This window comes from Lottia gigantea (assembly GCF_000327385.1).
Source record: "Lottia gigantea unplaced genomic scaffold LOTGIsca_11, whole genome shotgun sequence".
In the NCBI taxonomy this organism is placed as follows: domain Eukaryota; kingdom Metazoa; phylum Mollusca; class Gastropoda; family Lottiidae; genus Lottia; species Lottia gigantea.
The window spans coordinates 2751978-2777773 of NW_008707001.1; the positions used below are offsets into that span (position 1 = coordinate 2751978).

The 25796-nt window shown below is 36.4% G+C and overlaps 2 protein-coding genes across 2 annotated transcripts; both read left to right on the forward strand.

Moving 5' to 3' along the window:
* Positions 1-3685: 3685 nt before the first annotated feature.
* Positions 3686-21334, forward strand: LOTGIDRAFT_230236 (hypothetical protein; the record flags this gene model as incomplete). The annotated part of the gene is made up of 25 exons (XM_009047175.1): positions 3686-3784; positions 4481-4534; positions 4927-5016; positions 5511-5597; positions 6236-6346; positions 6718-6846; positions 7147-7228; positions 7457-7575; positions 7861-8067; positions 8415-8588; positions 8901-9137; positions 9653-10192; positions 11150-11338; positions 11800-12022; positions 13614-13942; positions 14610-14852; positions 15265-15353; positions 16300-16386; positions 17070-17202; positions 17544-17674; positions 19829-19872; positions 20018-20081; positions 20525-20584; positions 20885-21116; positions 21209-21334. The coding sequence occupies 25 exons, from the start codon at positions 3686-3688 to the stop codon at positions 21332-21334; spliced, it is 3879 nt and encodes a 1292-aa protein (XP_009045423.1).
* Positions 21335-23368: 2034 nt separating this feature from the next.
* Positions 23369-25796, forward strand: LOTGIDRAFT_230237 (hypothetical protein). Its single transcript, XM_009047176.1, has 4 exons — positions 23369-23470; positions 23709-23848; positions 24188-24482; positions 24703-25796. The coding sequence occupies exons 1-4, from the start codon at positions 23416-23418 to the stop codon at positions 25302-25304; spliced, it is 1092 nt and encodes a 363-aa protein (XP_009045424.1). The 5' UTR covers positions 23369-23415; the 3' UTR covers positions 25305-25796.

Consider the following 25796-nt stretch of genomic DNA (forward strand, 5'->3'; position numbering starts at 1 on the left):
TTTACTATTAGATAGATATATACCTGATGAAATAAAGAAGGTTGTATATAATTAATAAACTTGTAATCTTGTCACGATGTCAACACAAGCACCAATAAACCCCCCGTATTACCCTCTTAGTCATGTATCTTTATGGTCATTCTAGTGGATAATGATATTATGTGATCTAGAATTCTTATTACTTCATCACAATTTAAAGGGATTGTTGCACCATTTTTTGGGGGGGGGGGGGGGGGGGGGTGATGTTGATTTTAGTATATGTAAATAGTCTTCAGAAGTAGTAGAAATGTATGAAAAAACATTATTACTGATTGGCTTAGCAAAACAAATTCCCGTTTCTGGGGCTAATGTATGATTTTTCAAAAAAAATGATGCATTTGTCCCTTAAAAGATGAGATAATATATGCAAATCTTTTAATTTTCTCTTGCCCTTCACTTAGACCACCGAGCAATATACTTCGTTTGGAAATATTTCTTTCCGTTTTTGCACACCCGACTTATGTATCTTTTAGGACTTTAGTAGCCTACCATTTAAGACTTATGTGTTGGTTGGGACTTATGTATTAGCACTCACGATTTGTATTGTATTGAATAACTTATGTATCTGTAAGGACTCGTGTATCATCTAGGACTTATGTATTAATAAGATGGTGTATCAGTTCAGGCTACTGTATTTATTAGGACTTATGTATCGGTTACATTATGTATCCATTATCTATGTATCCGTTACGACTTGTGTATATGCTGGGATTTCGGAGTTATACGTAGGTTATGTTTATGCAACGGTTAGGGTTTATGCCTTCGAGATAAAATTATCCTCAAGCCTCTATACTTCATAATCACATAGTAAGGCGCTATCTTTAACAGACCAATAAATGAAGTTATATACCACAATAAACACGTGAATAAAATAGCTAATTTTATATCAACTTTCTCACCTTTTACCTATTATCTATTAGGCTTATATTACCATACCTAGGTCAGGGGCGGAGGGTGTTCTGCAGGTTCTGGGGTGTGTTGCACCCACGAAGGTCTGTTTTCCACTTCTGGCATTTTGATATATATTTCGAGACATTTCAAGTTTTTAAAGTTGTGGTTGGATTATGACTATATCTGGCAAGATCAGAGATCAGAGATCAAAATTTAGAGTTTTGTCTTTCGATGAGACATTCTAGTCCAACAAGGTCCGACTTTTGATGACTAGCAGTCATAATCATCTGTCGGAAAAGGACTTGAAATATCACTGGACAAAAAGATGCCAGAAATGATTCACGCACCTGTTACTAGACACAATGATCTATTTGATATCGATTGGGAGATAGGCGGCCTTTAAACACCAAAACAAATATTTCTTTAGTAATATAAACTGATAAGAGGAATACAGTCTTGTTTCTTTCCCTTATCATAGTCCTTACAAGATGGCGGCTTGGCCAGATAGTTTTTTATGAATAATTTTAAGGATTATAAAGACCCTAAACTGGATTATCTTATTATATATTAATGTTTGAATCTTGGATTTTGGATTAATCTAACAGTGAATAACTACTTCAAGTTGAATTCGTTTGGTCGAACCAAAATTTCAGGTAGGCCTAGGCTAAGAGCTCGCAAGATTTGAATCACAACGAAACAATTTCAGGTCGACTGTAGAGCGTTTCGGTTCGAAACCCTATGAGTTATCGTGACTCGAAATAAACTTACTTCCTGGTGTCTTTCTCAAGAAAGAGTCTGAAGAGACAAGGGTATTTTATGATCTAACGTCTGGCCGGGTACTTTCAGAACAAACGTGTCTTTAGTGTCATATCCTGGTTAATCCTTCAACTCACTCATTAAAATACAGGTTGATATAAGAGGGGGTTAACATGTTAGGACCAATACCGGACTGGCTTTGTTTTTATAGTTTGTAGAACCATGATGGTCAAGTGTACCATCTAACGGTCAGAGTTGAAAAGTGAGTCTTTCATTTCCAAAATTGAGAGAGACATGCCAGTGAAAATGGCAAAAATTACCTGTAAGAACCAGGCCGATAGCCAGACATGATTGTAATGAAATCGGTCGGTTGTCAAAATTTTTTGGAAGATTCTGATTTCAAGTGTCCTGTGGTACAAAGTCGCTCAGCCATAAGCATCATCAAATTTGACTTTCATACGTTATTTGAATATTGTAGAAAACGTTCTGTATCGTTAACTGTTATGATATGAAGGGTGTGTTGCTTAATTAATAATAATGTCAACTTGAATTTTCTAAACATTGATATCATATCTAAGATCCTAGTCCCTTGTCTTCCTGATATATAATATTCATGTTGTAATACTAACTGCTCGCGGTTCAAAGTATTTTATATGTGTATATCTATATATATTCCATTTTCCATCTGTGTTTCCTAACATTCAAGGACCATTTGACCAGATTGGACCTCACTTGCTCTGATATGACTTTCTGTAGATTTGGGTTGAATGGTATAGTGATAGTTCTGGTTCTAATCGAATCAGGAATGACATGATCATTGATAACAGTGACAATCTAAGCAAGGGTATAGGCTGATTAAGAACCGCAACTAAAAATCGAAACTTAATGATCAGGAGAGTTAAAAGTACTTCCTGCAGACTACAACCCTTCTGCCACAGCGGTTTACCCTCCGTTTTCAATTCAAAATATAATTCAATCTAATCTAAATTCACTGAAGCATACCGTATCAATAGGAATCATTCTATCGATACTGGATATGCTTGCTCTTATGATGGAGACTTATTTCAGGAAGTTTGTGCCACCCACACAGAGTTGCCAAAAAGATTTACCCTCCGTTTTAGATTAAAAAAATTATTCAATTTTATGTTACTTTATATAATCTGATATGGTTGTCTTTTAGAATGTTTTTTTTATGATTTGTTTAAGGCAGGTCATAGAGCAATAGTCAAGTTATTTTATTATCTATAAGATAACACTTCGATATATTTATTTCAAGAAGTATATCTCAAAACAGATTATATTTATGTTGAAACGTTTGCACACGGGGATTTAAATCACCAGTATGTCTGTCAGGTAACCATTGAAAGACAGTATATAGCATTATGGTAGTATCTTTGGGTTTCGTTATCACACAACATGACATGTTTTGATTGGTTAAAAATAAATTCATTCGAACGGAACTGTGATGGTAAACTTGTAAGATTATAATGGGGACAAACATAAAAGCATAAAAGAAGAAATGCAATTGTAATTTTATTAGATTGGTGGAACCTATATAGAAAACAGAAAACGTTGTGACATATAACTAAACATTAGTTTTGACCAATTGTGTCTTATTGCTGTCGTGTCGGTATGGGGGTATGGGACTTGGTGTCGGGTTGTGGCCAACTGTTGCCCAATTAACAATGTTTTGAAAGTCCATTGTTTTTGGGGTGCTTATCTTTTTTGGGGTTTTATGGTAAAATAATTACGTGAGGCCTGAATATGTATTTTTTAAGATAGTGGCTATCGAATTGCCTTCGTTAGATTTCGTTTTTTCAATGTGGCCTCTTTAATAATCATTAGTTGTGGGAAGATTTGTCTCGGTCAGGATCCTCAGAATTGTCAAGAGAAATGTCAACGGGGGCTCACAGCACCCAACATTTGAAAAATTTAAAAAAAAGTTTTTCAAAGTCGAGCCCTTCGCCCATCTCCAAAGAAATGCAGATAATCTTGTGGTATGTGGTGTGTTTGTATATTATTTACTCGTCCATCTTTTTTCCCTACTGCAGGAACATATATAGCCACATTAACAGCAAGAGATAGAGACCCTGGTGAGGTACTGACAGTAACGCCAGTAGAGAATACAGATACGCTGGTATCGTTGTCAACACCCATTGGTCAGCCGGATACAGGTGTACTCTATAACATAACAATTGCTTCGGAATTAGATCAAGACTATGTTAGTATCTGGTTGTAATTTTTGTTTTCTCTAACTACTGTCATAATCACGATAGAGTAGAACTGCACTAATATGATATAATTATTTTTCGAGTTAATTGATCAATCATTTACCAATCTTATATCATGAGAACAAGGAACAAAGTAAGAAAGATTTTTGGCTGGGTAGGTTTTATTGCCACTATGCTTGTGAAAAGTATAACCAGAAATATTTCACTACTTTTAATCGGCTTGTTGGCAGGACTGACTAATTTCACATATTTCCAGCTCTTTTAAACATTTGAATAATATTTTCATTTGTCTGTCAGTGCCTTTTTTTGCTTTTTGCGACACAATACTATATCCAGTGGCGTTTCTAACGAGGGGGGGGGGGGAGCAATTGCTTTCCAAACCACCCCCCCCCCCCCACCACATACATTTACGTAGTGAAAGAATTGCCATTGGCCATTGGAAAATTTTGTGGCCCCGGCTCGGCCTTCTCACCTAATGTTTCCTAAAAACGCCACTTGCTATGTCTTTCGAAAGAATTGTTTTATTATCTTATAACCCTTGGGAATATGATATGTCATTTCAGGAACCCTCAGTCAGAATACTGTATTTTGAAGTGGAAGATAAAAGCGGAAATAGGGTAAGGGCAATGTGGAAATACCAGACTGAAGAATTACATTCAATTACAATAAACAGTTATACATAAATGGGAATATTCCGATATTATCCTGATAGAAGCTCGAATATTACGTCACATTCCTGATATTATTTCACATTCCTGATATTACGTCACATTCCTGATATCACGTCACATTCCTGATAGACGAGTATTACGTCATGTCAACCAAAAACAGGCTACCGACTACATGTAGTTATTATTCAGTGCGGATACGTCACCCAGAAAAAGTTTGTAATAGACACTGAAAGTCCCCCCCCCCCCCCAATAAGCGAATCCCCCCACCCCCAATTTGTACCCCATTCGCGAAATGTATTGTACACAGTTAGCCTACTGATGTCTTTTATCTTTTGCAGGGAACGTTAAGGGCTGATTTGATTATTAAAGATGTCAACGATGAATCGCCGCGTTTCACCAATTTACCATACAGGTTTGAAGTTTATGAGGTGAGCAGGTATATCTTGTGACAGAATCTGGTTGATTTTGACCTAGTAGTGGTGGATGCCGCGCTCGAAGCAGTGCATACTTACTCTTTTCGAAACACCTGATGATACTTTTTTTCATGCTTTGGACGTCGATTTTTGGTTAACGCAGGGATATTCATCTTTTTTCTTTCTATTACCCCTTTCAGGATTCTTGATCGATTGCGTTACACCCATTCCCCCTAAAATCGAGATTTTCTTTTTTTCATGTTGGAGAATACAGTCTTACTGATAAGAACAACTTTTATGCTAGATTTCAAAGCGCCTCATTACACCCTCCCCCAAATTTCAACATTACCCCCTTATTACCCCCAGGTTAAAAAATTGCTTTGTTTTTACAGACTTTCATATCATCTCAGACCATTGTCTTTGAAATCACAGACCTTTATGAAAAAAAAGAGATGCCGTTTTTCCCCTATGTATTTTACCTGGCAAGTTGATAATGCTTGATATTTCAGAATGAAACCATAGGGTCATCACTATTTACTGTTACAACAACTGACCCTGATGACGGACTGGGTGGAACTGCTACCTATTGGCTGAATGTAGGTCAACTTAAAGTCTCCTTATTATGTCCTCGTCCAGTGCTTTATATAGGAGTTTCTATGAACTTCCTCACTCTTTAACTCTGATACATAGCAGTGGCTCAACTACCATAGGGACTGGTTGAACCAAGTCTACAAACCCCCACCCCTCGAAAAAAAACTGAAGGAGAGCATTATGTTTTCTCGGGGGAAGGACCCCAACCTACTTATCTAGTTGAACAGGGACTCTTTCAAAATAGCTTTGTTTGAGATGGTGAATTTGAACCGTACTCATATAATATTCACCTGTTCCGTGCGTGTGTTATATTTACACAACCAACCGCATGTAGAAGCATTGTGATTGGACAGTTGGAAAAGTATGTGACGGCAAGAATATTTATGACCTCAATCCCTAAGACGAGTTTCACCTGCTTAAATGAAACACGGAAGAATTATGTAACACTTTCGAACCTGTTGGAAGAGTCACACAACAGTCTGAGACAGTATTTTTTACTGGGGTTTCCGTACCAGATTGTTCTTGTCGTTGAAATTACTGTCAGTTGATCACAACGTATCAACGGTATTTTGTTGTGGTCAACTTAACACCTCTATCACAGCTCATTCAGTTTATCCGGTAATTTAATTGATTTATATTTCAGGACTCGTCACATCTTGGAAATCCATTTAATCTCTCAGGAAATTCCATAATCTTAACATCACCATTAAACTATTCTATTAATACATTTTTTCAACTCAAGGTTAATGCAAGGGTATGTTTTTCTTTTCTCTCTTAGATATTTGGTTACATGTTGTTTCTCTTCTATAGTGTAACGTTAGCTTTAGCATTTGACCTCTGATATCTTCTAAATATTTCAAGGGATTGTATGATTTTTTATGTGTATCGGGGACACTAATCAATTTCCACCATGCTAATTTTCAATCAGGCGTCTGTGATTCCTGCAATTCCCTAAAAAATGACGTCACCAAACAATTATTTTTGTGTAATTGAAGGAACCACACACTTATGACAAATGACAGCATCAATTTGTACCATTCCAGTGTCCAGACACACATTTTTTTTAAAGAAAAAAACCTCTTTAGAATTGTGAACCATTTCTAGTAATGTGCTCTACTTTTACAGGATAACATGATCCCATTTAATAAAGCTGATCCAGTGGATCTAATCGTCAACGTTCTTGATGTCCAAAACATGCCACCGTACTTCCTCCACCAACCTTACACAGTATCCATTCTAGAAAACACAACTATAGTAGGTCTCAATGTTATATCATTCTAATTTTTCATAAAGCGGACTTCATAGAAAGCACGTCCGATATCAGCTGTGTCAATAGGTTGTAGACAGCAGGATAAACGCGGGGCATTTCCGTTAGTGAGGCATGGGATCACAGTACTGTCTGAAGTTCTGTCTGAAAGGAAAGTTTGTCTAATGATTTGGACGAAAATCACCCCACAAACCCCAATACCTCGACGACCGTCACCGTCTTTTTGCATCTATTTTTACGTGTCTTTGAAAACTCCTGTACCTGATATCACATGCTTCCTGTTTCAGGGAGAGAAAACAAAGCTCAAGGTTGTAGCTCTAGATGGAGATAGAGGAGTACCTAATGATATACAGTATTCATTTGTACAAGGTAGATAACTCTCTCATTTTAAACAGACCACAAGTATAATCTTCTTTGGTGAATTTATTAGGTTTTTTTGTAGTTTGTAGAATAGTTTATGTTGGTATGAAAATGGGTGTCGATAAAGGTAACCAGGCCAAAAATGTCTCTTATTCACGATTCCTGCATGACGTTTGATCAAATGATGCTGAAAAGTCGACATGAAACTTCACTTTATTTCTATCATGTATTATTCAGGAGAGGCACACAACTTCTCCATCAATAGTACAACAGGGGAGATAAGCGTGGCTGGTGGTCTTGATGCTGATGATGAAGCAGTGAAACAGAAGGGTGGAGTGTTTCGGATCACCGTCAATGTAAGTTTCGTGTTGGTTGAATATTCTTAAAATATAATCTAACTTCAGTAACTCATTGACACATTTTGACCACAGAAGACTGTCAGAGTTTGAAAAAGCTTAAACAATTCGCAGTCATACATGATGATCAATATCAAACATTGGTCAGCGGAATGCTTGATATTGGCAGATTACTGAAGTTTGATGCTTGATAACTGCATTGTACTTTATTAACTCACTTTAACAGTGTATTAGGACGAAAAACGGTAAACCCCCAATAAATGTTATTTGTGTTTCCTAATTCAGGCAAGTGAGGTCATTCCAAATGGTCAGATAAATTATGGACAAGCCTGGTCAACTACCGACCTGTCAATCACGTTGATTGACGTGAATGATAACGAACCAACGTTCACCCAACCTCTTTATACAGCTAGTATAGCCGAGAACTCTCCTAAGGGAGTCCCTCTTACCATGTCCAATGGTCAACTTATAGAAGTCTCTGATGCTGATCAGGTATGTTTAAAGAAATTTCCATGTGGTTTTCTAGACTTAGACTGTGAATTGGACCCATTTTATGCCTCTATTTCCGACATTCTATTGCGTGGTGCGTGGTTTCTGATAGCAGAGCCAGATTATGAGAAAAAGAAATAAACAACCCTTATTTTACAAGGTTCACTGAGGTACTTGGGCAAACTTCTTGCCTTTGATATTTTTCGGATCATCCGTAACCATTTACAGCTGGGTCGACTGGAACAATGAGGAAATTCAAGGTCGCCAAACTTTTTCACGCACACTGAAAAACTAAAAGATATTTTTTGTTACAAAGAACCTGACATATTTAAGACATTCTTCTATTTTAGACTTCAGACCACCACAGTTTTGAGTTGTTGATGTCTGAAGATAATATATATCCTGATGCTTTTGATACCATACCGGGAACAGGAACACCGATATACTCTAAGTCTACTGTTATTTTAAAAGTCAATAATACAGTTATACTGGATTATGAGACGAGGACTAATATCACTTTTAAGGTGAGAATATCACTGTTGGCATCATCACAAGATCAGACATTTTGGGCGTGATAGGCAATCACTTTTTAATACTAATAACACTAATCATTTGACCGATAAAAAGAGATTTTATGTGTAGGAGAGGTGGCCGGGTGGGACCGTATGTGGGTGTAGGAAGGCACAAACACCGTAGTATTTGCAAGCGTACAATCCAATCACATCGCTACATTCACAAATCTCCGTGAGACAACAGTCACAGGCGCAGTGCGTAAAATTAAGACTCAATTTGTCAACTTTGTTAGAAGTAGCAAACTATTTCTTTTCTTATTCCAGATACGAGCTAAAGAATTAAATTCCATTCATCAAACAGAAACAACTATAGTAGTACAGATTCTGGACGTGAACGACAATTCCCCAGTTTTCCCTGACAATCACACCACGCAGTTCTCTGTTCATGAAAACACGGAAAAAGGAACGTTTATTGGTTTAATGACGGCTACAGACAAAGAATCAGATGTCACCTATACCTTGGATGGCGAAGATGATAAATTTCAGATCGGCAAAGTTACGGTATGTGATAGAGGTGAATGGTATTATCAGGCCCACTCTCGAAAGCACTGGTCGTGGTATTATGGCTTTGAATTTTAGTCAATAGGCGGATAATTTCCAAGTAGATGATAGTTTGCTACCGACTTTTGTAACATGGCGTGTCTAAGACGAGTTCTCGTCTAATACCTTGACTGTAATAGTCATCACTCTTGTATCACGGTATGCATCGATTTGCAGCGGATTGTACGCCAGCGAATACAACCAATCAGAACCCTCTGTCTAGGAGATTGATTGGTTGTATTTGTTGACATACAATCCAAGCAAATTACTACATTAACAAACTTCCGTGATACAAGAAAGTTCGTAAGAGCTTGACATTGTGAAGATGCATTTTGATAAACATTACCACACACAATTACCGTATATTTGCGTAGCTGTATCCTCACGTGAAGTATGCGCAGGCGATAAAATAACCACCAACGCCCTTATCAAGTTTACGATTACATGAGTACATCATTATTTAACATTGATTGTAGGGAAATCTAACGGTGAATGGTTGTTTAGACAGAGAACTGAGAAGTTCGTATACTATATTTGTTGTGGCGACTGATATAGATTCCGACTCTAGTCAACAGAGATCGACCCGACAAAGGATTAACATTGATATACTAGACGTTAATGACAATACGCCTGAATTTATAGACATCCCTACTAGAAGACATATTCCAGAGGACACCAAGCCCGACACCGAACTCTTCAAAATTGGTGCTACTGATAAAGATAATGGAACCAACCAAGAAATCGAGTATTTCCTAACTTCAAACGGAAACATAACTGGATTGGACATACATATTGACAAGGGAACAGTGTTCGTTAATCAATCTCTAATCGGAATGGTTGGGTTGAGATATATAACGGTCATGGCAAGAGATAAGGGCCAACCTCCTCTTAACGACACAGTGCAGATTCTAATAATTATTGAGGATGTTAACCTTCATCGCCCTGTATTTTATAGGCCATCTCATTCTGAGTACAATGTTTCTGCTAACCTTATACCGGAAATCACCGTAGAAGAGGTAAGAAATACGCCCCGTTTCTCGTGGCGATTTTGTAAATATACTGCATTTGTAGTTATGATATTCGTCCAAATGTGTACAATACAGCATTCCAATACTGTACATTAGATTTGATTTTAAAGGGACAGGTGGCCATTTTCAGTGAATAGTCTTCAGAAATACTAGAAATGTACGAAAATCGCATAATTCTTTGAAAAATACCTCAAACTAAGAGTTACACTTATACCATATTATATCTTTTCTCTATGTGATAGATCAAGTTAAAAAGACGACTCGTCTATTTAACTTTCATACGCGGATAATTCTGGACACCCATGGATTTGAAGACTCAAATTTCGGTGGTAAGCTATAAACACTAGTACTGATTGGCTGAAAAAGTCCCGTTTCTGAGATTAAGGTACTATTGGTAAAAAAATGGCCCACGCGTCCCTTTAATATGTGATTACATATATAAACCCTACATGAAGAATAATGCACCAAGACTCTTCATCCCACAACCTTTTTCCGCTATGGGCCAGGTATTTGATTTGGTTAAAATCATTCCGTTTTTTGTAAAACATTTTCATTTTCAAAAACGTTGTAAATTATACATTAAATGGGTTGAATAAAAATCGTATTGTTAATTAAGGTGTTTGACCTAGTTTTGGTGTTTGAAATGGCACAATATTATTAGTTGAAACTTTCAGTATACGTAGGAAACATATTTTCCTACAATAAGGCGTTTACTAAAATTCGTACAGTAGTTTTCTAACAGCTTCCAAAAAGCATAACGAACTTAAAATACCTAAAGTAATGTTTTATATAGTTTTTGCTGGATTATTTTAGTTAAAACTTTCAGATACGCTAAGAGACACATTTCTCAAGATTTTGGTGTATAGTTTTCACAAATTAAAGACAAAAAAGAAAAAACATTGGAAAAAATGTCAACAAGATAACGCCTTACTAATTTACTTCTAGGAGCAAGTCATTGGATCTAACATATTAAATATTTACGCCAATGACTCTGATAGCGGTAATAATGGTGCCATAAGCTACAAACTGGTTCCTGATACTTCTGATGACTGGCAGAAGTTCTCAATCCACAGATCGTCTGGTGTGCTGACTAACGATGGTCGATTGGACAGAGAAAAACAGGAGGTTTATCAGGTATCTAAGGACTAGTATATATATATCTGTAATGAGCTCAATTTGAATAATCAAGACTAAAAATACCAAGACTTGACCCTGGTATAGCAGATTGATATAATCGTCGTATTGGCCAATGATCTCTTTCCCAGACTATGGACATAGTTCGTTTTCATATTGGTACTACAAATGACAACTCATTGTATTCGTCTCGATCACCCAGATTACAAATTCTGGTGGTTATTTCGGTTGCCCTGGTTTTTTAGCTTTAAAGTTAGTGACCAATGAAATCGTACGTTTCCAGACAACACAATCTCTAATGGGTTCGTTTGAAGTTGAATAATTGAAAGATGCCCGGGATAAAATCATCCAACGACGATAACATCTGTTATATCTTTGATAAGCTGAATCCATAACTTTTGATTATGATATTTCTGCATTTCATTCAATTTGTTACCCAAATGATACGATTACCCTTTCAGATCAGTATCACAGCAGTAGATGGGGGAATACCCTCTCTAGAGTCAACCATCACGTTAAAAATAGTACTAGAAGATATTGATGATAACCAGCCAGTGTTTGGTGAACATATCCAGCAACCGCATGGTATATCAGTACAGGAAGAACAGACGGATATCGTCGTGGGTAACCTCTCACTGGCCACTGATCTTGACAAGATACCAATTATCTGCTATTACATTCTAGGTAAATATAAATCTAAATATCATGGCGGGATTAAAAACCATGTTCCCCTATCAATAAATAGACGGGATTACAACCATGCTCCCCTATCAATAATAGACGGGATTAAAACCATGCTCCCCTATCAATAAATAGACAGGATTAAAACCATGCTCCCCTATCAAAACAATAGACAGGATTAAAACCATGCTATCCTATCAATAAATAGACGGGATTAAAACCATGCTCCCCTATCAATGAATAGACGGGATTAAAACCATGCTCGCCTATCAATAAATAGACAGGATTAAATCCATGCTCCCCTATCAAAAAATAGGCAGGATTAAAACCATGCTCCCCTATCAATAAATAGACGGGATTAAAACCATGCTCCCCTATCAATAAATAGACGGGATTAAAACCATGCTTCCCTGTCAATAAATAGACGGGATTAAAACCATACTCCCCTATCAAAAAATAGGCAGGATTAAAACCATGCTCCCCTATCAATAAGTAGACAGGATTAAAACCATGCTCCCCTATCAATGAATAGACGGGGTTAAAACCATGCTCCCCTATCAATAAATAGACGGGATTAAAACCATGCTTCCATATCAATAAATAGACGGGATTAAAAACCATGCTCCCCTATCAATAAATAGACGGGATTAAAAACCATGCTCCCCTATCAATCAATAGACGGGGTTAAAACCAGGCTCCCCTATCATTAAATAGACGGGATTAAAACCATGCTCCCCTATCAATAAATAGACGGGATTAAAATCATGCTCCCCTATCAATAAATTGACGGGATTAAAACTATGCTCCCCTATCAATAAATAGACAGGATTAAAACCATACTCCCCTATCAATAAATAGACGGGATTATAACTATGCTCGCCTATCAATAAATAGACGGGATTAAACCATGCTCCCCTATCATTTAATAAACAGGATTAAAACCATGCTCCCCTATCAATAAATAGACGGGATTAAAGCCATGCTCCCCTATCATAAAATAGACGGGATTAAACCATGCCCCCCTATCATTAAATAGACCAGATTAAAGCCATGCTCCCCTATTAATAAATAGACGGGATTAAAGCCATGCTTCCCTATCATTAAATATACGGGATAAAAGCCATGCTCCTCTATCAAAAATAGACACGATTAAAACCGTGCTCCCCTATCATTAAATAGATAGAAAAAAAAAACATGCTCCCCTATCAAAAAATTGACAAGATTAAAACCATGCTCCCCTATCAATAGATAGACGGGATTAAAACTATGCTACCCTATCAATAAATAGACGGGATTAAAACCATTCTCCCCTATCAATGAATAGATGGGATTAAAACCATGCTCCGCTATCATTAAATAGACGGGATTAAAACCATGCTCCCCTATCAAAAAATAGCTGGGATTAAAACCATTCTCCCCTATCAATAAATAGACGGGATTAAAACCATGCTCCCCTATCAATAAATAGACGGGATTAAAACCATGCTCCCTTATGAATAATTAGACGGAAATTAAAACCATTTGTATTTTGGATTCTGGCAGTGGTTGTAGTGATTCTGTTTATCTGATTATTTTGTACAATATTTTCTTTAAGGTGGAGAATTAATCGACCACTTTTTCTTGAATAAGACATCTGGAGTTCTCTCCCTTGTGAAAAAGTTAGACAGGGAAGTGACATCGGAAGTGAATCTGGTGATAGTTGCTAGAGGTGACTGTTCTTTGACGATTCAGCCATCAGTATCTAGCAAAGGAGATCTTGTTGATGGACATCCTCCAGAATATGTAAGGAACAACAACACGATGCTGTGGGTCAGAATCACCGTCACTGATATCAACGACCAGCCCCCTGTTTTTTCATCAAAAGAAATTACTTCCGGTTTTCTCTATGATATTGATTTTGGGTCATTTATTAAAGATTTACAGGTACGTTTCTGGGAATAGGGTTTGTTCTATTTCGAAAGTTTTTATGTACTCAGTTACACTCTTTATGAATCACCTAATATTGATATCTGTTCTACTCACTACTCACAGTATTAAAGTGATACTACGTCTTAGAATTAACATCAAAATTAAGAGTATTTAACTTGGCGAATAAGAGCCAGTAGATATACCTGGTGTCATAAATAACATAACAGGATCCTTATATAATCAGATAAATCCAAAAAACTTAGTAATTATCCATAAATATGCAATTAACTATTGAAAAACACTTAATATCAAGATTAAGCATTTTTCAATAATTGCTTAGTTTTATGAATTTACTAATTTTCCAGATTTTACAGGGATTCTGTTGTAACTTTATGACACCAGGTAAGTTCACTGATGAATATATACTCATATTGACCATTCTTGAGAACTTAAATTTTATGTTCATTCTAAGACGTTGTATCACTTTAAACAATCTTGTAGACGGTCACTAAGTTTCCATGTAATGGTTAGATGTATCTGTCCCCACTCCTTCCTCTAAATACCGTGTTATCAACTTTAGTCTTTTAATTTTTTTTTTTGGTACTTTTCTACATTGAAACAAAAACTATCGCACGATTAGATTTTATCTTCGATATTCTATCATTGCACTGTAATATTTCAGGAGGAGGTCACCGATGCCGATATTGGTGAAAATGCAACGCCATATTTTAAATTATTAGGACCAATCACAACAAAGGATATAGATATCGTTGATATAGATATTGTGAAGACTCCACCTTTAATCCTTGATATCAATGGTACCATAAAAACCAACATGTTATTTTCATCCGATATGAGTGGTGCCTTTATAATGAAAGTCCAGGCGTATGATATCGGAAACTTAACAGACGAAGCTGTAATCGAGGTACGTGTCCACTGTCCAGTGAGTGAAATCTTATAAGAACAGTGATAACTCTTCATCTTCTTAGTCTGGTTTTCAACTGTAAGCGGATCCTGCATGTTCTTGATTTTCGTATAAAAGAACACCAGCGACAACATTGTAGTGACGTCTATGCTGCATTAGGTCGAGGAGATGAGTAGGGACAAGAGAATTGTCAAGGGGGATGAGGGTCGCTAGCAGACAATCATTTCCATAAGCATAATAATAATAAGACGTGAAGGTGCGGTGAAGGGGGGTGTCAGGTCTTATTTCTGGAGCATGCGCTATAGAAAATAAAAATAAAAATAAAAAAGAGTAACAATCTAATTTTGAAATATTTTTGATGTTTTTTTTTTGGATTATTGGATTTGTCTTAAAAATTCCATTTCATCATTAGATATATCTGATCAGTGATATACAGAGAGTTAAAATGGTTTTCTTAAAGACTCCGGATGAAGTTAGGGCTGTTAAGGATGTTTTGATACAGTAAGTATTTAGCTTTATATAGTTGTGGTGTAGGGTACATACTCATGATCGAATGTGAGTGCCTTTTGACGCACGGAGACTGGCGAAACAGAGGGTCGTATGCCCTTTTGGCGCACGGAGACTGGCGAAACAGAGGGTTGTGTGCCCTTTTGGCGCACGGAGACTGGTGAAACAGAGGGTTGTATGCCCTTTTGACGCACGGAGACTGGCGAAACAGGGGGTAGTATGTTCCTTTGATGCATAATCATGATCGAATGTGAGTGCCTTTGGACGCACCGAGACTGGCGAAAGAGAGGGTTGTATGTCCTTTTGACGCACCGAGACTGGCGAAACAGAGGGTTGTATGTCCTTTTGACGCACCGAGACTGGCGAAACAGAGGGTTGTATGTCCTTTTGACGCACCGAGACTGGCGAAACAGAGGGTTGTATGTCCTTTTGACGCACCGAGAGTGGCGAAACAGTGGGTTGTAGGTCCTTTTGACGCACCGAGACTGGCGAAACAGGGGGTTGTATGTCCTTTTGACACACCGAGACTGGCGAAACAGAGGGTTGTATGTCCTTTTGACGCACCGAGACTGGCGGAACAGAAGGTTGTATGTCCTTTTGACGCACCGAGAGTGGCGAAACAGTGGGTTGTAGGTCCTTTTGACGCACCGAGACTGGCGAAACAGGGGGTTGTATGTCCTTTTGACACACCGAGACTGGCGAAACAGGGGGTTGTATGTCCTTTTGACGCACCGAGACTGGCGAAACAGAGGGTAGTATGTCCTTTTGACGCACCGAAACTATTTTTGGAATGGTAGTTTCGATGTGCATTTCTTGTACAATTTGATTTCTGTAGTACGTTTAGGTGATAATCCAAACAGAGACTCAAGCAGAGTCTTTAATGGAGGGAAACACCATGGTAAAATCATTGGTGAAAATTGTTTGATCTGTTTTATTTTAGAGAATTAGAGAAAGTTCTGGAATATCGAATTATTGTTGATAAAATAGCGACCCACCAATCTTCAGATGGAAGTCCTGTTACAACCAAGTTAGTGCCCTTCTTTCTAGAAAATGAGCCTTATGATAAAGTGATATTTGATTTCAAGTTAGGAGATATAAAGTTATAGTTGAATTTTGAATGGCTCTAACCTAGAAGATTCACTTCAAATTTTACGCCTGCGCTCTGCAATAAGTCTACCAATAACCAACTGATAGATCTATTCACAGAACAATTCTTGCTTTGAACCTTTATACAATATAAAATCATTAATTATAAAACACTTCAATTCACAATTCGCAACACCACAATCTATACAAACTCGGAATGTTCCGTTTCGTTTTGGGAGAATAACGTTCGGAATGGTCAATGATTAATTACATGTTTTACATAGCCATGGAGTTCGCACTTCGTTTAAATGATGTCTTGCAACCAAATCGCGGCTGTATTCATTTTTATTTTGAAAGTATCAGTTTAATTCATGATTTTGGTTGAGCCAATCAGAAATTGAGCCCGCCGAATTAAAGTTGAAAACTCTTCAAATAAATGTTTTAGATCTTTTATTATAAGAATTGCGCTTTACACAAACAATAACATCATGATAAGTGGCACTATCCCAATTAGGGCAAGTATTGATCAACTACAGTTCGTACACATTTTAAATGTTTTAGCTAATACGTAACCACCTTAAAATGACTAGTATTTATGCATTTCTGGTACCTGTGTAATTACAGGAGTGATATGTTTATACACGCCCGGTATCTAGATACAGACAAGGTAGTACCAGCCTCAGAATTATGGAGAGCGTTTGATTTCAGTCAGAACATTAACCTTATTTTAGATAAATATGGTGTTGTTCAGACGTCAGTAAGTCATTTTCACTATTACAGACTTGTATGGCTGTATTTCCTATTGTGTTCACAAATTTGATAAAACTAACGATTCCATCCATTAATACTTTGGCAAAGCATTGGTAGCAGCTAATGAACTTTTGATATGATGAAGTATCAGTGGTGGTGGATTAAGCCCTTCATAATTTTGTAAGAACAAAGTATTACCCACAAAGGCCACGATATTGTTTTCCATTTTTTGAGTTTTTATGAGCTCTTCTGCCTACAAATTTAGTACCGAGGTATTCGATAGTGAAGGATTTTAGAATTGATCCCATATTTTTTAATCTGAATTACAGAGCTCCTTTATTTTTGCAGCCTGTAAAAGCTGAGAAGAAGGACGAAACTACCACAGAAGACACTCTAAGGATAACCTTGATCATTGTAACAATAAGTCTCGGAGTTATAGCCGTTATTCTGGTGTTATTCCTGGTTAGTTTAAGATCAAGGTAGGGTTGGTATAAGAATTCCTTTATGAAGCTTCTTGTTTTCTATTCTGTCCAAATCACACTATCTTTGTCCGCTTTTTGCCTCTTAGAAAACTTCTCTGAATCAAATCATCTTCCTATCATGGTTTGCATTAGGCTATCAATTTCCTTGTTGGTTTTTCCCATTATTGCCTTTTCAGCACTCTGAATAACTGATAACAATAATATAGTCCAATCAATGTATTCACGAGACGTTAATTTTCTGCATCATGAAATAGTGCAGAAAATGGCAAGCGTAAAGATGTAGGGACCAGTATTATCTTTGATTTATTTTTTAGTCTGTTTCCTTATTTTTGTGTGTGCTTTTTCAAACCCTAATCCGGAGCATTGGAGCATTTCAAAACCTTTCTTCCCTTTTTAACCTCCATATAAGCATTTCAGATCTTCTTTCGTTTGTAATAACATTATATGTGCTTGAAACATACCTCAGTTGATCTCAGTGTATTGAGTTGTGTTTGTCGTATGTGTGTAAATGTATCTAGTTATTTAGTATGCTGGCGACTGAAGGTGAGTTACTGATCTTCCTAATATATTGTTGTACCCTGTATATTGAAGGTATGTCAAAGAGATGTCCTCAGTTTGTTGCTTATTTTTAGTTTAGTCTTTACAATATATATAGAACCTCCTATTGGAATAAAATGTATTGATAGAAAATTTGATTCTCCATTATGGATCCAAGCTTTTGAAACTCAGTGGTACAGTCGCAAAGTGTTTCTAACCAACGAGCAATGCCTTCCTTCTCCAACGTAAAGGGGAGGTGGTCAAAAATTCAGACAACCGACCAATTCCATTACTGCAACTAAACACCATACACCATTGCCCCTCCGGATGTATTACCTGCCCCTCCAAACCATCAAATCTGGCAACGGGCATGGTTGGTAAATCACATATCGATACTCCTTATTTGTATTATGTAACATATAAACCCGGGTTTGTAAATAACATATCGACTTTTACACAGTCAAGTAATATTCGTCAAAAATCAGAAGTAGCTACAACCAAATATAATAAAGAAAAACTTATCTCCCTTGCCTTCATTGTGTTTGCCTTGATTAGGCTATGTTTATATACAGACAGATTTATGGGACAACAATCACTGATTGAAGTTTTATAGAACGTTTCGTGCATGAGGACGATCGGGGAAACGTTGCATAAAACCTTAACCAGTGATTGTTGTTCCAAAAAGCTGTGTCTGTGCTACATGTCGTTTATAAGACTAGGCTATTTTGTTTTTTCACTAAAGGTAGTTGACCTGGTTTGATGACGAATATTAGCCTGTTAAAGGTTTATTTCTAACCCATCATTCTCGAAACCTACACTCGATTCGTCTATACTGGGACCAAGACCGGTTTCTATAAATATATTCGGATTCGAAAAATATATTTGATTTTTAAAACCATACAGCATTATTATTGGTAAAGGTTTTAAAATTGTTCGTTTATCCAATCAGATGTCTGTATTTTCAAACTAACTATTCAGTAACGTTTTTGAGAATGATGCTACACACTAATATATTTTGGTGGCGGTTATCTTGTTTGTTATTAGTTTTACGAGGTGTCTTTAAACTGTTTTAGTCGATGTCGTTGGTCATTTTCTTTTTGCATTTTGGAAATTTATATATATATATGTTGTGGTTGGATTGTCTTGTTTAAGATTATCACAAAGGAGACCTCAAAATCTTGAAACATAAAAAAAAGAACATCCGTTTGTAACTACGACAGTCAAAAACACAGCACCATAAATCATAAGATCGAAAGCAGTTCTTTGAGATGTATATACATCCGTTTTAACAGTCGAATTTCACCATGACTGCTTGCGTAATTCGGCACGGTATCGGCTGTCGACTATATCTATTCCATCTAAAAATAAGCAAAATATACTAGATGTGAAACCTCACTCCGGCACCCCTTTGCGGATTTAGAGACCATGGACAAAAATTACTGCGTAGATACGCAACTGTTAACGTAAAGGGCATTTCTGTCGATTCGACAGTGCTGCACATGGTTCTCGCCGATCACCACCAATGGTTAAGATCTCTCTGTTATCACAATTATAAAATAAAACGAGTATGGTGCTTGCTTCTTGTTGATTTCCAATTCTATCTGTGTATTGTAGGTACAGGCGAAAATTGAGGGCAGCAACAACTAGAACATTCGGTGGTGAGTAGGTATTTATGTAGTGCCCAGTTTCGGTTTAAAATATGATTAATCATGCTGTACGGTAGAGTTTAATTGTACATCAGTATCGCCTGAAATCCAGACGTTCTCAGTGAATAATAATCTCAATGTATTCATCATATTCTAGGTTCTGTTAAAGATACCATCCCAGATATAATTCCACCTGGTACCAACAAATATTTCGCTGCAGCGTAAGTTTCTGTTTTCTGGTAAACACATCAGTCGTCATATATTTCTGATAAACCCTGACTCCATCAGGACTTGTGGCTTCTGAGAGGTTCAGAGAAAAATGTTCCATTTTCGTTCACGACGAGTTCGAAGTTTGTGATAGTGATGTTTATTGCCAGAACAACGGAATCAGATGGACAATTGTTAAGGTGCAAATGGATGCTAGCAGTGTTCCTGATACAAATGAAAAGTCTAGAAAACTTCTTTATAAGCCTTTAAAGGTCATGATTGGCCATTTTCTGGGGTTGATTTGGATCTTGAATGTATATTGTATATGTACTTAATGATCTAGAACTGCACGAAAATCGCATTATCCTTTCAAATATACTTCACTTTCTTTTATATCAGTCGTTTTTATATCACGTAGTAATCTCAGTAATAAGACAATGCATTTTGTTTATTTCAGGTCTAATCCTGTATATATGAAAGACGTTAGTCTGAACTTAGCAGACGATGATTCCACCAGGTTTGTATATACGAGAGATCGAGCCATAGTCGTAGGGGCTCGAAATTATTTACAGAATTTGACATACTAAAATGCGCTTTGTCATTGCAGAACAATAACGTATCTACAATTAACCTGTTATAGTTTCCTCTTTTAGTTCCTGCGACTAAGACGCCTGCACGGAGTTGCAGCATTTTGAATTCAGCCTCGACGATTGTCCCCCCATTGAGTCAATCTGCCCCATTTTGTACCCACAATCGCGGGAGGCTGTCGATGCCACTGCATACTGTAAAAATCAAACACATTACCATTCCATTTCAGCCAAAATTCACTGGATGTCAATGAAGTAGATGGCAAAAAGAAACCGGAAATGACGTTTGAACCGGAAGAACAAGAAATAGTTATGTCCCTTTATGACGAGCATGCGCAAGAGTTGAAAGATAGTAACAGAAATACCGCGTTAGATATGGTATTACAGCAATATGAGGAGAAGTTGAATTTAAAATCTAGAGAAATAGTGGTTGACAACGGTGAAGATGATCAATATGATTCTGTAAGTCTAAATGACTTGGAACATACAGATATTTAATCACATTTAAAAACATACCCAGCTAGTAGCAGACGTTCATTGAATATTACTTTCAGAATCTAACATCAGTTCAAACGTTAAACAAATTACGTTCACCTAACGTTGTTATTACTGGGCTGAACGTTCGCCAAACGTTTTCGGAACATTGTTCTGCTAGCTGGGTTGTAAAATGTGGCATATGACAATCCTTAGACTAAGATTACCTTCTTCGTTATTGTGGCAGACGTGGTTTGTGAGAAAGGCCAAGTTTACCTTTCTGGAACACATGATTCCATTTTGTGAATGGATTTGTTAGGTCATTTGTCGAAACATTTAACAGCTAATATATTCGGGATCTTCCCAAATAATTTTAAGTGATTGTTCTTACGCCATTTGATAGAATTTATATTATATTATATTATTTTGTATATTTTTGTAAATGTATAATTATTTTTGATAATTAATACGTTGATGATCTCTCACTTTTATCAAACTCCATCAAATATTATTTGTGTATGTTGCTTAATCATTCCGGATATCCTAGATAAGATAAGATACAATAAACCATGCTTATTTCGAAGAGTTTAAAAGTTATAAAAAATAACTCTGACCCTCTTTAAAGGTATTTGATGATTAGTGATCTTCTAAAATCTTACTACTGATTTATCCAAGGTCTGTGCCTCATTATAGTGTACAATTTTTACTAACTTTTATTACATGACACAAAACTTAATAATACAACATGAATATATATATAGACACAGCTTTATGGAACGACAATCACTGGTTAAAGTTTCATGCAACGTTTCTACGTGTATCCCCCGTCGTCTTCAGGCACATAATGCAACGAAAATTCTTCTACAACCTGTAGATTTACATGAAATAATCAATAAGTAAAGGAAAAACAGAAAATTGCGCATTATGCTCAAAATTATACATTATATGTTCATACAAGAAATTGGAATTTTCGGATGAAAATTTGAAATTTAGTCTTTGAATTCATAGATATATTATTTTTAAGATTTATGTCAAATATTGTAAATTTATATTCATTCTAAGGGGTAGTATAAGACCATAATTACTCTTTACGAAACACATGTTGGTACTTCTCCTTAGAAGAGTCCACTAATATACTACCTTTACTCCCCATTTTTCCATTCTTTGGACAAGATTTATGAATGATGGAATTGTCTTGCTTGTACGGATATTTATTAGAAAAAGATTATATTATTGTATTGTATTATTATATAAGAATTTGTCTCAGTCAATATAAAAGCATAATTTTCTATCCAATCATTGTACATTACAATATATTTTATTATTGATCAGTTTTTGATATTGTAAATAAACTTTGCTTTTTCTACATCAGTTGTAATTTTGTGTGTCGCCTGAACTCCCCCCCCCCCCCTTTCCTCCCGGTTATGACAATATTTCCTTCGTTTTGTATACATGTACATATAATTTATACAGAATAAAAATAAGATTTTGGAAACAAGTCGAGGCTTATGTTAATCCGACACCTTGTGTTATTCCTTTCGTAAATTTAATCTTGAAAGAGAATCCTCTGAATGCTTAAAACTCAGAACGTTTCAAATTCGGGCTGGAAACTGCTCTCTTAAGCCGAAATTCGACAACAATCACAGAATATTAGATTTGTTTACATATTAATCAACTATTGAAATAGAAGGATTGATTGTTTACTATTTGTATAGGTTGTTGTGAGTTTTAGTAACTTTTTTCATCAAGTTTCAAAGTTTACTCTACAGTGACAAGTCTTCATTTTATTATAATAATAACCAGGGGAGTTAATAATGATAATAATTACAAGATATATAGTCGTCTACTGATATTATATTATAATACAAACAAGATATTAATTAGGGGCGTTAATTAATATCATTATTAACCTAAATCTAATGTTTTAATATCCACTCTGGTGTTTATTAGTTAGATGATATCACCACCGTGTTTTGATAAGTTTCTTAAAACTTTTAACTTCAGATTCATTAATTAAACTATCAAGCACTCAGTCAGTCGAGTTTACTTCGTGTTATTTTAACCATCAAACACAGACTAAATAGCCAAGATTAAAGTTGTGACAGTAAATTTTATAAAAACAAAGGTTAATTGTAATCAATTAACTATGGTCTGGACGAGGGTGATTATCTTCTCATTGTGACTATAAAATATAGTTTAGTTGACCAGTGGATCATTCTGTCTCTCCACTCTCTACTTGTATCGTTTGAATTATTACTTTATATCGTGATATTGGACTAACATTAAAATGAAATACACGGATTATTCCATCGAGGCTATACTCGGATTTAACAGCAAACAAGGTAAGGAATTGATTTTGTTGTATCTGTACATAATGAATATGCCATTGCTCTGTAAATAGCAAGTTGAACTTTTTCGTCTGTTACATTCAGAAATTAAAATTTGACTTCGCCATTTCCAATGTAAATAAATACGGCCAAAGTGTACGATTTCTGGCACACATTCGATTGTTACACTGCAATAGATTTAGCATATTAATACTTCCTTATGTCATATGAACTAGTTAAACTTATCTTGTAGAAATCAGTAGAAAGACAGAAATAAAAGAAGAGATAAATGATGATGAAATAATGAAATATTATAACAGAGAGAAATATCCTAGTTTAGATCAACTGGAACACATATCACTTCACCTACATATCAAAACTTCTACTCTTAAGGTAATTGAGATATATTCTATTGCCAATCGCAGTGGCCGCGCAGCTCCGAAAGCAAGTTTTTAGGTTAGAGATTCGGGCAATCTAAGATATCTCGCCCCCCTCTCGGACGTAAACCTGGCTCCGCCACTGGCTAATCGTGCTTTTAAAAGAGAAGATTATGCATGTTGTAACGATTTAATGGGTACAAAACGTATACTCTTGAGTAACAACATCATTCATGTTTCGTTTTAATATCTCTATAACTCCCAAATGTATAATTGAGTACTCCAAAAAAGTGAAAACGTTTTGTTATATAATGCTCAATATTCAAGATTTCTTAATATTTATATCCCATTTCAGGCCTGGTACCGAAATCAGAGGCAGCAAGATCGTAAAAGTCCACCTCGAAATCAGAAATGTTCTGTACCAAAAGCTCCATCACAAGACCAGGGATTGTCTCCACTTCAACCAAGTCCGATAACTCCGTCTCAAGAACAAACGAAGACTCACTCTCACCCAAGAACGACAACTCCACCTCACCCAAGAGAGACAACTCAACAAAGTACAACGAGTCCTCACGTTACATCAACAAGTCAACTCAGTTTGAACGACGGAAGTTATCATCCATACTTTCAACTTATCTCTGAGAAAATAGGTAAGGAATTATGAAACTAACTTTAGCACAGAAATTCTTAACATCAACTGACTCCATTTGTTCCATTAGGTCACACACCTAAGCTACTTCATTTTCTTGAAAAATAATTTGGATAGAAAAAGGTCTAATGTCCTACATGCTAGTTTTTCTTTTTTTGATCACTAATTTCGTTGTTCAACCAAAGAATCAGTTTTTTAACTGTCATATTTTCCTTTTGTAGGCATTTCAACTCCACAGACAGATGGAAACGTCAAAACAAGTCCAAGGATCTCACCCAGTCAACATGACCATCGTACTGATCAATCTTCACCAATTCTTCCTAATCAAAGATTTCAGAACCAAGCCTTTCCAGCGATACCCACAATTCCCCACGTTTTGCCATTGCATCTCCCTTTCCATCACTATTATGGACCCTGTCCAGTTTCTATATCATCCTCGTTAGACAATATGCAGCCTCTAGATCTTTCTAAACCAGCCAGTCGATCCAGTCCAGAGAACCAACGTATCAAACAGTCCAATAGTCCAGTGCATCCTGACAGAGTAAAGACACACAGTCCAAATAATCGAGAACTGCCAGGTAGTCCCAATCTACCAGATAGTACACACAAAACTAGTCCAGAGCATCAAGCTAGAACTAAGACATCACCAGAGACCGTTAATCAGGCAAATACCAAGATCAGAACCAAGTCAACCAAACCTCCTAAAGTTAGATCTACACCATCACCAAAGCTAAGCTTTGTCTTATCGCCACCTGAGAAACAATCTCATTTTGGAAGTGGATTGAGGCAGTTGGTCATTGAAGGACGGTCGTTTTCACCTTGAACGTGGATACCACTTCCGGTAAAGTTATGCTCATTTTGACACAAGATACACGAACATAGTTTGTTCCCAAGACATTCTATGACCTGCTGATTGCATTGAGCATTTTAACTGACGTCGGGATGTCCATAAAGGAATTTTTCATTGTATGAAGTACTCTGATTTACAGTTGGACAGGAAAATTGGCTAAGAACTGCAGTGCTAAAGGGGAAACGCCCATATTCTGTAGATGTTTCGCTTGTCTGAAATTTAAGTAGTCGGCGTCATGTGGATTCTCCGGTCTTGGACGAGGATTCGCAGAGCAGACAAAATGGGACTTGATGAAAGAGGCTAAAATGTAATGTACCCGGACAGATTTTGCTTGGACTTTAACATCCAAGCTGGTATCCATCTATCCAGTGCTATATGTATATTATATGACGTTGTTATTATTGTTATAAATCTATTGAAATTGTTGATTTTATTGTAAATAGTAAATAAACCAATTGTATAGTC